Source organism: Leuciscus leuciscus (genome assembly GCF_965113295.1).
Source record: "Leuciscus leuciscus genome assembly, chromosome: 2".
Taxonomy (NCBI): domain Eukaryota; kingdom Metazoa; phylum Chordata; class Actinopteri; order Cypriniformes; family Leuciscidae; genus Leuciscus; species Leuciscus leuciscus.
Genome location: NC_138726.1, coordinates 43,407,386 through 43,423,999, shown reverse-complemented (window position 1 = coordinate 43,423,999; position 16,614 = coordinate 43,407,386). Strand labels below are relative to the sequence as shown.

General features: G+C 35.9%; 1 protein-coding gene across 17 annotated transcripts in view; it reads left to right on the top strand.

Moving 5' to 3' along the window:
• The window catches only part of plekha7b (pleckstrin homology domain containing, family A member 7b), a 102,198-nt gene extending 89,572 nt beyond the window's left edge, over window positions 1–12,626 (top strand). For 16 of the 17 annotated variants that reach the window (XM_082149783.1, XM_082149774.1, XM_082149787.1 and 13 more), the window contains 4 exons: window positions 1,555–1,737; window positions 2,359–2,492; window positions 4,460–4,602; window positions 11,922–12,626. In XM_082149783.1, coding sequence (XP_082005909.1) covers window positions 1,555–1,737; window positions 2,359–2,492; window positions 4,460–4,602; window positions 11,922–11,944 — 483 coding nt within the window. In that variant the 3' untranslated portion in view covers window positions 11,945–12,626. Of the gene's footprint in view, window positions 1–1,554; window positions 1,738–2,358; window positions 2,493–3,689; window positions 4,424–4,459; window positions 4,603–11,921 lie in introns of those variants that run through there. The other variant, XM_082149785.1, reaches the window with a different exon arrangement.
• The last annotated feature ends 3,988 nt before the right edge of the window (window positions 12,627–16,614 follow it).

The window sequence follows — 16,614 nt, the reverse complement described above, 5'->3', positions numbered from 1 at the left end:
TACAGAATAAGGACAGATGGGAGTTATACTATTTGCCAATGAAAGACGTGGACTAATGTGTTTAATAATGAAAGCTGATGTGCTATTGACTCTCATTACAGGTTCAAAATGTTGTAATGACTTATATGAGTGTTTAATTTTAAACTTGGGACATGGATCTCAAGGGAGCAGCTCTTCTGGGTTGGTGAATCAAAGTAGTGTGCTTTTACTTGTGGGGTGTTTGAAAAGTCCAAAGGCAGCACTAACATCAAAATGCTCTTTTAACCTATATAACAATATCCCAATGCTCAAATGTATGGGAAACAATGTCTGCTGTATTAGTGGACTCATATACTAAACTAAATTTCAAGCACAACAAGCTCTCAAACCTTTTAGCTGTTCATCACTCAACCATAATAATTATAGCATAACTAAAGTGTGAAACCAGACTATATTGTGCTTACCTCACTCATGCATTTTTTTGTTTTATACTAATTTTACCAAATTTAACTTTTCACATCTGGCTTTCTAATAACAATTCTTCCAAAACCTGCAAAATAAAAAAAATTCATGCAATTTGGGTCTGACTTGAGGCAAGTTATGGCCTTCTTTGTACAGAATAAATGACAAGATCATATTTTGTTTTTTTTATTTAAAAAATATATAATTTAATTTTACAAAACCAGACCTGGTTTAACTTACCCTGGCTTTTGTTATTTTTAAAAAATTGTAATACTCCTTGTTTTACCAAAATGTATTGGCCTGGGTGATGTATGAATGAGTTGTGTTTATAATTGTACTACTTACTGAACATGTTTTTTAATCACTTGTATGGTCATAATAATAATATAACAGTGAATTGTAGCATAATTTGCAAAGAGAAAATCAATTGCATAGCAATTTCCTCTATCTTTTTTGTAGATTTTTGCACAAGAAAATAAACACTTTGCTAGTAAAAAAGCAAAAGGAGGTAATTGTTCTTTTTCTGTCAACTGTGAATGTGAAACCGCAGTTTATTTCACGACACACTGATTTATTTTCTTTCCAGTAAGCACAATAAAGCCTGGGAATGAAGCATGTAAATGAAGTCGCAGATGGAGCTTTTTATTGCGTCTTTCTTGGTCTGCAGGAGTGTTGTACGCTACGGTTTGAGAGCTTGAACATGTGACACTTCAGACGCAATCACTTTTACATGGTACAGAGGTACAGGAGCGCACTGGGACAATATATAATTATGCTCATGGTTGCAGTTTAACCAAGTTTTGAGTGTTGTTTTTGTGCAGGGCTCCCCTCTTTAAACTTTTCATGTAAAGAATGAATGTTGGATGTAAACTGATATGTGCAGCGCAAAGGTCATTTTAGCTTAAATTGTGTCTAAGGTTCAGGGAAAATTCATTTCTCCTTAGTTAAGATCTCTTGAGCGTTACACAGTGTAACTGGAAATGTTTTGGGTTTTTTGTAAATTTTTCTTGTCCTGTAAATCATAAGAACTACTAAAATGTTCATGTCCTGAGTTGGATGTGTGTAAGATCTAGATTGGCCGTCTCAGGGTTCTGTGTGTTTGTGTGCCTTCAGTGGAGAAGAGAGCAAGACTTTGATTTGCAGCTACTGGAGCGGGCCGTGCAGGGTGAGGAGAGACCAGTCGAACACAAAGAGAGACAGCGCTCTCACTCAGACGAATGGCTTACCCTGAGTAGCACACCCATGAGAGAGTTGGATCTGGAGCCTCTGGACTACCAGCTGGACCTCAGCAAAGAGGTAACCATACTACTTACAGGAAGAATTCCCCTAAAAATGAAAATTCTGACATAATTTCCTCCTTGTGTGGATCAGAAAATGCTCAGTAACCATGCGCTTGTGTTGTATGTACAAAAAGTGAATGTTGAGTGAGACCACAAATGTTGAGTCCATTAAAATGCAAGTGGTGCTCACTGCAGAACCACATGACATCCAGCTCCACCTACATGGACCTAATGGCTGGAGTTATGTTTAACGATAGGGTTATGGGTAGGATTAGGGTGTGGTTTGACCATCAAGCTCCACCCATCGGCTCTGCAGTGAGCAGCCTCTTAAAATGGGCCTACATTTTCCTTTTCTGTTCCACAGAAGAAAGTACGAAATTTTTGGTTGAACTACCTGAGTTTAATTAAAGGGCAATCTCAGTAACCATTGCAAAGTACACTTGAATGTTAAAAAAGTTTCATTATTTTACAGCAATTGTTTAGCCTTTTATAGTTTCATATTATACATTAATGTAAGGTTTTTTTTACAAGAATGAAACATTTATAAAGTAAAGAAAATATTACAAATAAAAATATGGACAATAGATTTCAGATTAAAGTGATTGATGGTGTATGTTTGGTCTCAATGCCTGTATAGCTGTCAAAGCCTCAAAAGGTGGCCATCCCTGAGCGCTATGTGGACATGGATCCAGAAGAGCCCCTCAGCCCTCAGGAGATGGAGGCCCGGCATCGTAAAGTGGAACGAATCAAGAGCATCCTGGCTAAGTCTAGGTACTGACAGATCAGTCTCATTTAAAACAGTCATCTTTATAGATGTTTTCTTGACATTATATAGAGGGTATGCATTGACGTCACTTTCCCGCCGGAACACGCCCCCTCAGCTGGACTGAGTGGCAAAAGAGCTGCTGCATCACTAGATTTAATAGGGGAAAACGTGACTAAAACAAATGATTTTCAGTTTAAACTAAATGTTAGACTCGATACAGTGTTCCTTACACCTTACCAAAGATCCAGTGATCCATGGATATTGACATGCAGCCAGAAATCGTGTTTCCTGACATTTATATGTGCTTGATTTCGACAACGGGGAAATGCATAAAGAAAATATGCCTGTGAACACTTTATATAAATATAATATAGGTAGGGCTAAATCTGGGTGATCACTTATATCAACGTTATGTATGTATGTATATGGTGGTGGTGGCGGCGCAATGGATAAGACACATGCCTTTGGTGTGAGAGACCCGGGTTCGAATCCACTGTGAGACACCAATGTGTCCCTGAGCAAGACACTTAACCCCTAGTTGCTCCAGAGGCGTGCGACCTCTGACATATATAGCAATTGTAAGTCGCTTTGGATAAAAGCGTCAGCTAAATGAATAAATATAAATGTAAATATATACAGTATATATATACAGTGTGTGTGTATATATATATATATATATATATATATATATATATATATATATACTGTATATACAATATATATATATATATATATATATATATATATATATATATATATATATATTATATATATATATATATATATATATATATATATATATATATATATATATATATATATATATATATATAGTATATACAGTATATATATATATATATATATATTAGTCATATCGTCCAGCCCTTAAACTTGTCAGTGTTTATTTAAAAAACATCCAATTATGAAGAATTTAAGATGGTAAATGTTTAATTGATGAGTTGTCAATACAATATATAACAATAAAATATATAGGGTATTATTTTACCCCAAAATTCAACGTATTGACACAAAATGATAACTGCAAATCCACATTTTGCTGCCTGGAGTCCAGTTGTTTCTGTGAATTGCAGTGATCCATTTGCTTCTCTTTTCTGTAGCTTCCTGCAGTTGGTAAAAATATATCTCAGATTTCTTGACAAATCTTTTTATACAATTAATCTCAAAGCTCTTTCCCGTTTTAGATGTGTTTTGTGTGCGTTTTGCTGCATTCATGCTAAAAACCAATGTTTGCCGGCCGACGGTGACGTCACATGCATACCCTCTATTGACCATCATTCAGAAGTTTGGGGTTAGTAAGATTTTTTTATGTTTTTGAAAGAAGTCCCTTATGCTCACCAAGGCTGCATGAATTTTCTAAAAAATACAGTAAAATCTGTAATATTGTGAAATACTATTACAATTTAAAACAGCAGTTTTCTGTTTAAATTGTTTAAAATGTGATTTAATCTCGTGATTGCAAAGCTGAATATTCAACAGACTTCAGCATCACATGATCCTTCAGAAATCATTCTAAAATGCTGATTTAATGCTCAATAAATATTTCAATTAATTTCCCTTTTATTGTCATTGCTTAAAATACAACAAAATGAGTTACGGTGCATCCACACGTAACAGCACAACATCAATAGGTACTGTACGACACAATAAGTATAATAAAATTCAGTACAATAACTTTGGCAACTGAAGTGAGGTATTGCATGTAAAAATATTGCACAGCATTATCTTGCAGTGGCCTTATACAATTAGTGCAAAGGGTATTTCTTATAATCAATGTGTAAAACACTTGTGCTGCTTAATATTTTTGTGTGATTTTTTTCACGATTCATTGATGAATGGAAAGTTCAAACAGGCATTTATTTGATATAGAAATCTGAACATTTTTGTCACACTTTTCTCTGTGAGTTCATTCTGGTGTACCTGTTTTTTGTTTTTGTGTCTGTGTGTACATAAGTGTTCAGAATATACCTCCTCCAGCAGCAGTAGACAAGCCAGTGCTTCCAGACATAGACTCTGCTCTTCAAGAGCAGGAGAGAATCATCACCATGTCCTATGCCTTAGCATCAGAGGCCTCACTCAAGAGCAAACAAGTGGCAGGTAAACTAACCAGGAGGATTACTGTTCTACACAGTGAACTGATCTCCTCAAATTACTTGTATCTTGTTAATACACTCCATATTCTATGGAAACACATCCTGTATTTTACATGGCATTTATTAGTCAAATTACAGACTGTACATGTACATTTATGTTTTTAGCAGTAAGTAACTTACTGTGAAAAGCACAAATCATGTTAAATGGCAAGTGCAAGGACAGGGTGTACACAATGTGGGTTAAGATAGGCTAAAGCCTGGTTCACACGGCAGGATAATTAGGCCGATTTTAGCCCCGATTCACCCCTTCCGACAATCTTAAGGATGCTCCGATTATCGTAAAATAATCTGATCAGATATTCCTGCCGTGTGTGGTGTGTTAAGGCTGCTCTCGTCTGCTCGGAAGGACGTCGGGACCGCTCCGATCTCAAATCGGGGATATCCAACATGTTGGATTTATTTGGCCCGATTTCTTCTTGTGTGTGGTGTCCCCCGAGCACGCAGCCTGTGGACTGTGGAGTGTAGCCAATCAGAAAGCGAGGTGACGAGGCAGTGAGGAAACTCCGGGAAATATAATCAAAACAGCCGGCGATATGGCGCACCAGAAAGTCCGGTGGACGTCAGAGATCATCGCCTTTTCTTTTGATAACGTTTTTTTTCCGGTTAAAAACAAACTACAAACTATTGCCACTGCATCCTCTTCGTCCGCCATGATTGTTTACTCTGAAGTCACGTTTGATCTCGAGGTATTTTGCGCGATTTCCCGTCTGATCTGGGAATGCTCGGGAGTCAAATCGGTTCGTGTGTGATGTGTTGATTTTGCCGTGTGGCTGCGCACCACACACTGTACGACCAAAACTGTTAGACCCGTGATTTTTTATCCTCGTGTGTGGGGTCTCTCAGGTTTGGAAAATCGGCCGACAATTTTAAAATCGTCCCGTGTGAACCAGGCTTTAGGAAGATGAATGAGTAGCCCTTAATAACCATACAATCAGTTCACACTTGTATGACCGCCAGCTCCATTTGAAAAGATTAATTTCAGATATGGTCTGCAGTACACCTTGACAGTTCAAATACTCTGAAAAGATCAAGGTGAATGTGAAGAAAACCCTTCAGAAACAGTTGTTTGTAATTCTAATCTGACAGTGCCAATAAAACTTCCTAAACCGCCACTCTGACAACTACGGAATAACTGTGAACGCTCTGAGAAACGGTCCACCCCGTTTCAAAACATCGGTAATGGAGGCGTGATGAGGAAGAAGAAAGAGCAAAGCCAAGCCTATCAGCCGCAATGTTAATAACTGAACATTATTCCTTATTAGCGCAGATCTGACGAGTAAAGATGCTTGCTAATTGGGAGACATGTCGGATCTTTCAGGCTGGGAGGAATCTCTTGATGAGGCCATTTTTTTCAGAGCCGATCAATGACCCAGTTGAATATGCACTGGGGCTTGTTCACTCTGCATCCCGTGGCAGCACTTTGAACATCTTTCTGAAATGGCATAAAAGCACACCATCGTTTCATCTTTAGTTCTTACAGAGGCCTCATTCACTCTGCCAGGTCTAACCTTCAGACAGGGAGCAGTCTCTCTTAGTCACACAGATTTGCAGTCAATTCGTCCTGACGCGATGGATCATAATGTGTAAGGCAGTATGGCGTAGTCCACAATTAGCATTGGAGAACATGTCAGAATACCTCATCTGTAAGGGCAGGTCTGGGTTTTGATCAACTTCTGCACGTCATTGTGCATTTATTTTGAGTAAAGACTAAAGTAGTCAGAGCTGTGGTCTTTAAGCAAACAGTATACATAAAAAAACTTTTTTTTTTGTTAGGCAAACTTTATTTTAAAAGTTGAATGAACTATCGAATGTAGAAAACAGTTTTTTACAGTTTTTACGCTGATTAGTATGAGCAACTTAAAAATATTAAACAGCAAGAACTTACAATATCAAGTTTGGTTGTGAGAGTCCAGTTAACAGGCTGCTGAGCATGCTCAGTTTGATCACTGATGATGCACTTGAATAATTGTGTTTTTAGTCAAAGCATGTGATGACAAAAATGTTTGTTTTCCAGAAATAATAGTTGTTTTAGCTTTATTTGGTGTTTTTAATGATTTATTTGCAGTACAATTTAAACTAATGTCACCATCAGAGTGATAAGTGTTCTCTTTGGTGAAGTTTCTTCCATTTCAAAGTATATACGAGTATATACGACTTGTTTCGGTGTATAGAAGTATAACCTTTTCAGTTTGCTCAACAAACTGATACAACAAAACTAAGTTTTATGTTACTTGTGTAATATTAATGATCAGCTTAATGTAATGTAAAACTTGGGATCCACAAGTAAGTAACTTGAAGTTGATACAACAATTTTTCCTTAAGTTGAGTACTCAAAGTCCTGAAGCTGGTTGCCTCAAGTTTTCTCAACTTCTGATATTTACAGTGCATTCTCTTAGCATATTGAATTGTTGTGCACATGAGGGCAACACGTGTTGGCTTGTGACATCGCCTGGTTCCACTAACCCTCTTTGCAACATTGTTTTATGTCATGTCTGTTCTATCAATAAAAAATTGAATTGAACTGCTACCAACTGGTCCAATGGTGGACTACCAGCTAGAGGGGCCAAGGTCAACCTGGTTAAAGCTGGTAGACTTCCTTGGATAAAGGAATAATTTGCCAAACATGTAAATGTACTCACCCTAATATTGTTTCAAACCTATATGACTTTATTTCTAACTTGGAACCAAAAGGAGGAGTTAGTGCCTATGAGCACTTGGGATTTCATGTTTTAAAAAGGTTTCAAAAGCACTGTCAATGGTCCATGAGATATTCCTAATCTTTTAAATTTAGATGACCAAAACGTAAGTCATTATTTGGTGAGAATATTCTGTTAATATTCTGTGAGTTGAACTCGAGAACCAGATCTTTCAGTTAGGTGAACTGAAAATACATTACTGTTCAAAAGTTTGTGATGAGTAAGATTTTTCTTTTTTTTAATGTTTTTGAAAGAAGTCTCATATGTTTACCACGGCTATATTTTTTATAATTTAAAATAAATGTTTTTAATATATTTTAAAATGTAATGTATTCCTGTGATGGCACATCATTCTCCAGAAATCATTCTAATATGCTGATTTGGTGCTCAAGAAACATTTCTTATTATCATCAATGTTGAAAACAGTTGTGCTGCTTAATATTTTTGTGGAAATCCTGATAATTTCTTTTAGGATTCTTTGATTTAAAGTCTCGACAAACAGCATTTATTTAAAAATAGAAACGGAAATATTTGTAACAATGTAAAATATATATTTATTTTTTTTGTCACGTTTGATTATTTTAATGCATCCTTGCTGAATAACAGTATTCGTTCTTGTTTTTTTTTTTTTTTTTGTAGTAGTAGTAGGCTAAATCTAATAAAATGTTTCCTTTTTCTAAATCCGGTTTTCTCTCACGAATGTGCCAATGAGAGCTACTGCAGAAAATTTTCAGTAAATAACTAACCTGTATGGCTTCAAAAGACTTTGTATTAAGCTCGTAAATCATACAGACCATTTTTATGATCATTTATTGTGCTTTTTACTTCCTTTTTGAAAGCAAGAGCAACCAGTACAGCTCATTGTTTAAAAGGTCCCCCTTTGCGTTACACATTGGTAGAATGGAAGTCATACAGGTTTGGAATGACATGAAGGTGAGTAATTGAGGATTTTTTTTTTTTTTTTTGATGAACTATCATTTTAAGTTTGACCGCGTTGATGACCTCAGACCAGTCTTATGTACCTACAAAAAGCTGTTTGTTTTATGTAGCAGCAGTTAACTGTGTCACTAGCTCTCTGTGTGTTACTACTGTACACCCCTCTGTTCCTGTTTCTGCTTTAGCCTCACCGCCGGTTAACAGTCCCACCTCACTCCCTCAACCTCCTCCTCCTCCTCCTCTTCCTCCCCCCACTCCTGCTGCCGTCTCTACGGCTCAGTCTGCTCCCCCTCCCCTGAGCAATGGATTTCACTACACCTTTGTCTAATCAGAGAAAAAAAAACAAAGTAAGAACTAACCGCTAACCGCTTAGCACGCTAATGTGCTTTTGCTAATTGTTCCTTGTGTGTTTTGACACCTTTTCTGTCTGCATGCTGCATGGTTGTGCTTCATCAGGGCTTGTGCTGTACTAGTAACTTCATGAGTAGTGTAGATTGGCCCCCCTTTAACAACTGCCTCCACATCTGGAGATAGAGAGGTGTGTAAATTGTGTGCAAATTGGCTTTTTGTGTACTGATAAGCCTAAAAAGCCATAAACAAATGCTGTCTTTTGTGAAATGTTTGTAATTAACAAAGACTCTGGGAATCACGGAGGCAGCACTTATCGTTGTGTTGCCAAACAACACTTGCTTTGCCATCTGCAAAGAGCTTCGCCATGTTGATGTCTGTGACTGAAATAAAGAACAGAATGGCAGTCAGGGTATTGTAAAAAACTTTAGAAGTACTTTAGATGTACTTTTCTTTACAAAGCTGTTTCAGTGCAGTTCATGAAAAATTGTGAATGGCTCACTATGTCTGTCCCACTTTCACCTGCTTTTGTGTGACGTTCTGCTTCCCAGCATGCCCTAAATCAGTGCATTGCCATGCCTTCTCATTTGACATATGCCTGCCGTGAGCCATTTTATATACAAGGCACTGTCCACACAGACGGTACACTTTCTGGTCCCATTACTTTTTTAAATGTGTTAAAGGCTCAAATGTCTTCTTGTTTGCAATGAGAACTATTACATAAACCATTATCTAATAATTAAATGAACCTAGCATCAAAAGTAGTTTAATTTTATTTTACCTTATACCTGAAGCCTTAAAGCATGCAATGTCATTATTTTGGTATTTTTATTTGATATTCAATTTGATGTAGTCAAAACTAATTTCTATTTGTAATTAATATTAATCACCATAACTGTAATATTTAGCTTTGTCCCACAATCCCCCCATTCACTAACTATTAGTAGCTTATAGTTAGGTATAGGATATAGTCAGTAGAATGTCAGTTGAGGGACCATCAAAATAAAGTGTTAGCAGATATTAAGCAGTCACTAATACTCTGAGTATTATGTTAACGATCAACTTTTCTGAAGGTTAAAAATCTCCTTTTTCAGACAATTTTTTAAGTCTTGAACCCAGTTTTATATTTTATTTGTGGGCCGCACCCCACCATGATTATACTGTACGAGAGATGCGAGTCACCTCATAGCTGTACATTTTATACGTTTATTAGCCAGTCCATTTAATCACTGAATGCCTGAGCTGCCTGTGTTATTCTGCTGTTTCAGCAGCATTTGAATGAAATTGAGCTGCATGATGCATGTCATGTTTGAAGTGTGTTTAGCTCAACATTGTCTTCATGTAATATGCTGCACTGAAAGAAGGAGAGTGGAGAGTGTTTACCTGTCTGCTATTTAGTAAGGTAATCAGGGGCGGATCTTGAAAATTATTTATAGGGTGGCAAGAGGACTGTGAGGGGTGGCAACACCAAAGCAAACAAGCATTCACTCGTTTATGCTTAAAATATACTAGATCATCTATACTACATCTACTATAGTTAAAATCAAAATATAACCACAAGAGGCAATCATCAGGGTCCATGCACCAATGGCCCATGTGGATGATTAGCAGTCCAATTAAAATGAATCTTATGATGTTGTTTTTACAGAAAAGTTGAATCTTCACTGAAAGTTAGGGTTTGATGAATCAGGTTACAGCAACACACATTCGTCAAAAGGGCAACGGACTTTCAAAGGAAATCACTCTCATACTGTTAGATTAAACAAAAAATACCACTTTAAAAATGTTTACTGTTGTAAGGCACTTGTGGTAGTGTGGACTTATTTAACATTTAAATTGAGATTAATCACATGTCATAGGATGTCACAGGACAATTTCAAATGAAAGTGAATATCTTGAAAAAGACAAATACAATTGTTTCTTCATTTTAAATGGGAAGCAATATTTAATCAAATCTGGTTAAATTTGAAAAATGTTTTATTGGAGTCTATAAAAGTTAAATGTATATGCATTTCACAGATTTATATGTCAAGTCAAGTTTATTTGTATAGCGCTTTTCACAATACAGATTGTATCAAAGCAGCTTCACAGTATTAAATTAAAATAATACAACAAAGTTGAATTTATTGATTGATAAAATTAAATTAAATATCCCCAAAATATTAATACCAAATTAAACCAAACTGTACTGTCAGTACACCATAATTATACAAATGAACTAAATCAATGCATTTATTTCCTTTCTAAGTAATGAAAACTGATAGTAAAACATTAGGCTTAAAATATTCCTTATCCTATGCAACATTTATATCACAACCTTCTACTTTCAGTTGAAATGGCTGATAGTTTAGAATTTGTAGTTAGCATCATAAATTCACTAGTTATCCAATTCAGCATTGGTGCTTGGACCCCAAATAACAAAATATCAATATCCAGGGCACAAAGAACACATCAACACATTCTAAATGTCCCTGAGCTCATTAAATATTAAAGATCTGAGACTTCTTAACAGAGGTGGAAATGTTTGTATGTGGACATTACAGAAGGTCACCCAGAACCTCAACCACATAGCAACTACATAGCAGCATTTGAACCACAACCCAGAACACCCATCGGTTTGTCTATCCTCACCTTCAAACGGTTTTAAATGTTAAGAAAATACTTTGTCATGCCAACTTAAAGCCTGTCTTTCAAAAATGTAAATCTGGTTAAAACTAGATTCTTACCTAATTCTGCTATTAGTTTCTGTGATCGGGATCTACTTAATGGTTTCATTTTATTTTGTCGGATGTAAAATATATCCATGATGAAAGTGGATGAAAAAGAACCGTAAGAGTCATATCTGTTAAGGAAGTTGACTGCACAGTGCGTGTTGATATATATATATATATTTTTTTTTTTCATCACATTAAAGTGCAGCTTCTAAAATGCGGTACAGAAAATGCTGTGTAAATTTATATTTTATACTGGGATAAATCTGGGGTGGCAATGATTTTTCTTGGGGTGGCAGCTACCACCCCCGCCCCGGTAGATCCGCCCCTGAAGGAAATGCTTGTTGTTGTTTTTTTAAAGGGAAAAAAGGCAGTTGAGTTTAACAGACTGAGTACTTGCAAAACATGGGTTTCAACTGTAACTTTTTTCTTTCTTTTTATCACATTGACAAATTTGTTACTTTAGTACACCCTTATTTGTGGGTCCTTTTTTTTCTTAAGTGTGTATTATATTATTTGTTTCGCTTTGTTTCTTTACATTTGACATCTCTTACTCTTTATCTCTTTTCTAGCCAAAGCTGTGTCTGGATATTGAGGTGCTGTCACATTCTGAAAACCCCACTAGTGGTGGACGAACTTAAACTCTGCTTATCGAATCACATCGCTCACATTTAGAGATGACGTTAGTGCACTTTTGGACTCACATGGGAACTCACTTCTGACAAGCATTTTTGTAGAGCTTTTATTTGATATGGACATTTTGCTGTGGAAACTGCTGTGCATATGCTGTACAAGATCTAACCATGATAACCCTGATATAGAGAGCCATTTTATATACATTATTGCACTTTTAATATGCACCGTATTGTAGAGAACATTTAAAAGCTCATGTTTCACTTCTCAAGGCAAGACAGAAGTCTGGATGGATTTCAGTTTGAAATACAATGCTAATGTAATGACAAAAAAAGTATTATAAATGTGACGCATTATAAACATGAAGGGTACAAAAATGTCAAATGTTGATTGTATTTTGTCAATTCAGATGATATTCTTACACCAAATCACTTGAAATATTATTTTTATGTATCCAGCACTGCCAGTTTCCAGTTAGCTTGCAAATGCATTTTATTTTTGTTGACAAAGTTAGGGGAAAAAATAACAAAATAATATTTTCAGACAGAATTTGTGTGAAACGGGTTGGGGAGGGATATGCCGCATACTTTTTTTTTCTTTTTCTTTTTTTTAAGAAATTGTAAATATTAAAGATATTAACAAGCTATTTGTCTTTTATTCTGTTTGTGTTATCAATGAAAGAAGGAGAGAGAGATAACAATTTCAGTCTTTTTTTTATCTTCAGAGGAAAAGTGATGTCAAGTAAGGTATTTGAGAAATGATTTGAGGGTTTTACATTTGCATTGCATTAAAAGCAGTCATCAACTCCAGTCTCCCAAAACAATTTCTGAAGACAGAGAAATTTATGAAACTTTTTTTATTGCCCATTAATGTGCTCTCATCATCACTTCAAGGATTTCCTTTAAAATGTGCATTAAGTGTTTTGACCACTATATGATAAATAAGGTTATAAACATAAGCATTTTAATATTCGGATTTCACACAGCTTTCTACAGTTTTGATCAGCATTTAATATATACCTTTCCTATATATTAATACATAATATAGTTAGCTTTCCTAAAAGGAAAAAACTTTCCTATAGTTAGCTTTCCAAAAAGTAGAGCGTTGGCGCTTGCAACGTCAAGGTCATGGGTTCGATTCCCAGGGAAAGCAAGAACTGATAAGAATTTGAATGTGTACCTTGAAATACAATGTAAGTCGCTTTGGATAAAAGCGTCTGCCAAATGCATAAATGTAAATATACAATACTGTGCAAAAGTCTGCCACAGTCCTTCTGGATTTATTTATTAAATTCTGATCAGAAATTTAGAAAGCTATGTGAAATTAAAATGCATATAAAGGTCTCCATTCTTAAATCTATTAGAGAAATATTAGAATACATTTAAGATCGAGACCTTTATTTCAACTCCACGTTTTGCTGACTGATTCAGCGCCACTTTTGTTTATCTGTTACTAAGTTAGTTTGAATACCACAATTAAAAAAAGCATCCTTTACATGATGATGATTATCATTGTACCTGCAAAGGACATTTCCTAAGACGCTCTTGATTGGACTTTTTTTGAGTTGTAGTGTGAGTGGGTCTGCATGGCTGTTAGGACACTTTGTGTTGCAGCCCTCAAGTGAGATCTTTATCTGTAATTGGAGAGTAATTACAGTCTCTCCACTGCTGTATCTTGTTCTTTGAAAGCACCTGTGAGACATGCTGCTCCTCCCATAGCTCCACAGCAGGAGCTGCCACATCTCACTGCATCTGATTAGAAGAAGGGAGAGGTGGGCTACTGTGTGTGTGTGTGTGTGTGTGTGCGAGCCTGGTGGGCATGAGTTTGATCACATCCGCTTTTCTGCTTATTTTGCAATAAGCGGGCTGTTTTTCCTCCTCCAGCAGAAATCCACCCAAGACCATCCACAGAGAATTGTGGCATTTCCATTTATTGATGTTTGGCTGCTATTTCATATACATTTGTTATTCCGCACTCTGGATTTCAAAGAGAATAAGAAAAAACCCATTATGCAAATTCTGTCCTGTTCTGTTAAATGCACTGAATGTCTCTCGCACTAATGCTCCACAAAATATTTCACACTCGTTCAAAGAAGTTTTAAGACACGTATGCAAGTACGCCTACAACTGTATTTAGACGCTTTGTCATCCAAGGATTCTGTGACATTGAGTGTTTGAAAAACATTGAACCTTTGTTCAATCCAATTCATTTGAGCATCTACTGCATTATTCCATACCGAAGTTCTGGCACGTCACAGGTGCCATTATGTTGATGTAATTCAATTCTTGATGAATACATGGCTGTTTAGGATAGAATAGATGTTCCTTGGAAATGCAGAAGGAATGCTGTTTTAAATGTGAATACTGTAAATGTCCTTCATTTAAATGAATGAACGATAGATTGAAGAGAGGGAGAGGGAGGGGGAGGGTAGGGGAGGGGGGGATTATTGCTCTTTATCCACCGCCCAACTGTGAAAACTCTCAGGAGGATTGTGGGGATTTTCAGCAATAATGTCCATGGCAAGAGCTGTAGTCATTGCCAAGAATCATTTACAAATATGCAGTTGAGTATAGACTATTTGTCAATATTGACATGAATCTGGGTGGTGTTCTCTCCACAGTACTACTCCAAATGCTCTCTGGTGAATTGGAGGCGACTGTTTACTAAATGTCTAGGAGTGACTGAATTAATTAGCTTAAAACTGTGTGCAGCATTTCTCCATGAGTCTCCATAAATTTGTCAAAACATGATGTGTTTTGGAGCGGCTCAAATCATTCCATTCTGTAAATAGCACACCTGTTTCAAAGTGAAATCTGAGCGGCCGGAGTGGTTTTTAACTATTCTGACCTTGTCTTAAGAATGAAAGCTATGTTGACCCTGGAGTTTGACAGCTTGGCCCAAAGCCCTGCTTTTTGCTTTTTTGAATCGATGCTGACAAAACTCCAGTAGTTTATGCCACTATTCAGCTGAGGGATAAACAGAGATAAAACAGTGCACAAAAGAAGCCAAAGTGCGTTTAGTAGTGAAGAACCACAGATGGCCCCTATAAGGTCAAAGGCACACTGCAATCCATGAACCTAATGTGTGGACGCAACTGTATGCCCCCAAAAAACAAAACATAATGTTTACACAAACTTAGGCCTGGTTTTGCAGTACAAATGCAAGCGATTTCTCATAACCCTCTGTTCATGATGTAGCCTTTATTTAAAATGACCAAGTTTGTCTCATTGTGACAAAATAAAATATACAATTCAGGGGCTCTTTCTTCACAAAATATTAGTAGCCTCACAGGTCTATTACATTTGTTGTTTAAATGCATTTAATGTATTCTGTTATAATTATTTTGAATTGTATAGACAATTATATTGCTTATTAGTAAAATAATTTTCCAGTAAAATATATAATAATTTTACTTTTCCAGTAAAATATATAAATTACTCAATGGATTTAATATTTATAACATAAAAGACCATTGAACATTTTTAATGTTTTTGAAAGTCTCTTATGTTCACCAAGGCTGCATTTATTTGATCTATACAGTGAAAACAGTAATATTGTGAAATATTTATCATTTTAAATAACGTATAGATACGTGTCGATAAATGTAGCCTATACTTGACAGCTGAATTTTCAGTATACTAATGTGATGCTCAAGTAACATTTATTATTATTTTCACAGTTGAAAGAGTTATGCTGCTTAAAAGGTTAGTTCACCCAAAAATTAAAGTCTAATTAATTACTCCCCTTCATGACGTTCCAAACCAGTAAGACATTCGTTCGTTTACTAAATATTAATCTCCAACATGCATTTTCGTAACAACTTCTGTTCTCGCGTCAACACAACACATTGCATCATGGTGCTCTTGTTAATGTGTTGGAGATTTTGTAAATAAAGTGGTAAATAGTTTTTTATTTTATTTTTCTCTCGCAAAAAGCACCCGTGTCGCCTCATAAAATTGAGGTTAAAAACACTGGAGTCATGGATTAATTTTATGATGTATTTACTACCTTTCTTGGGCTTGAAAGTGGTACTTGCGTTGCTGTCAATGGAGAGACAGAAAGCTCTCAGATTTCATCAAAAACATCTTCATTTGTGTTCCGAAGATAAATGAAAGTCTTATGGGTTTGGAACATGAAGGTGAGTAATTAAAGACAGAATTATCAATTTTGGGCCAATAACCCATATATATTTTTTTTTTTTCAAAATTCTTTTATTTTTTTATTTTTTTTATTTTACGACGTAAAAGTTTTTACTGTTTGCTGAATGAAAAAATTAATTTCTTTAAAAAAGAATCAATCTGCTGCATATAGTCATTTTTATTATCTGTCAAATGGTATTATAATGCATTATAGGTGGTTAATATCAAACTCAATTACTACATGGTGGCATGTGATTGATGCATATAAAGCACTGTATTGAAAGAAAAAAAATACATTAGAGGAAGAAAACTTCCTTTGCAGGAGGGATTGCTCTTCAGAAAACTTTTTTGGGGGTTGAAGAATCTCTGTCTGGTCTCTCTAAACTCATTTCAGTTTCTCTCCATTCCCCTAAGCACCAAACTGTGAAACGAGTCACCTGTAGCCAAACCTGTATGTGTGAATAGGAGCATATTGAGCTGGAGAAGAAGCCAC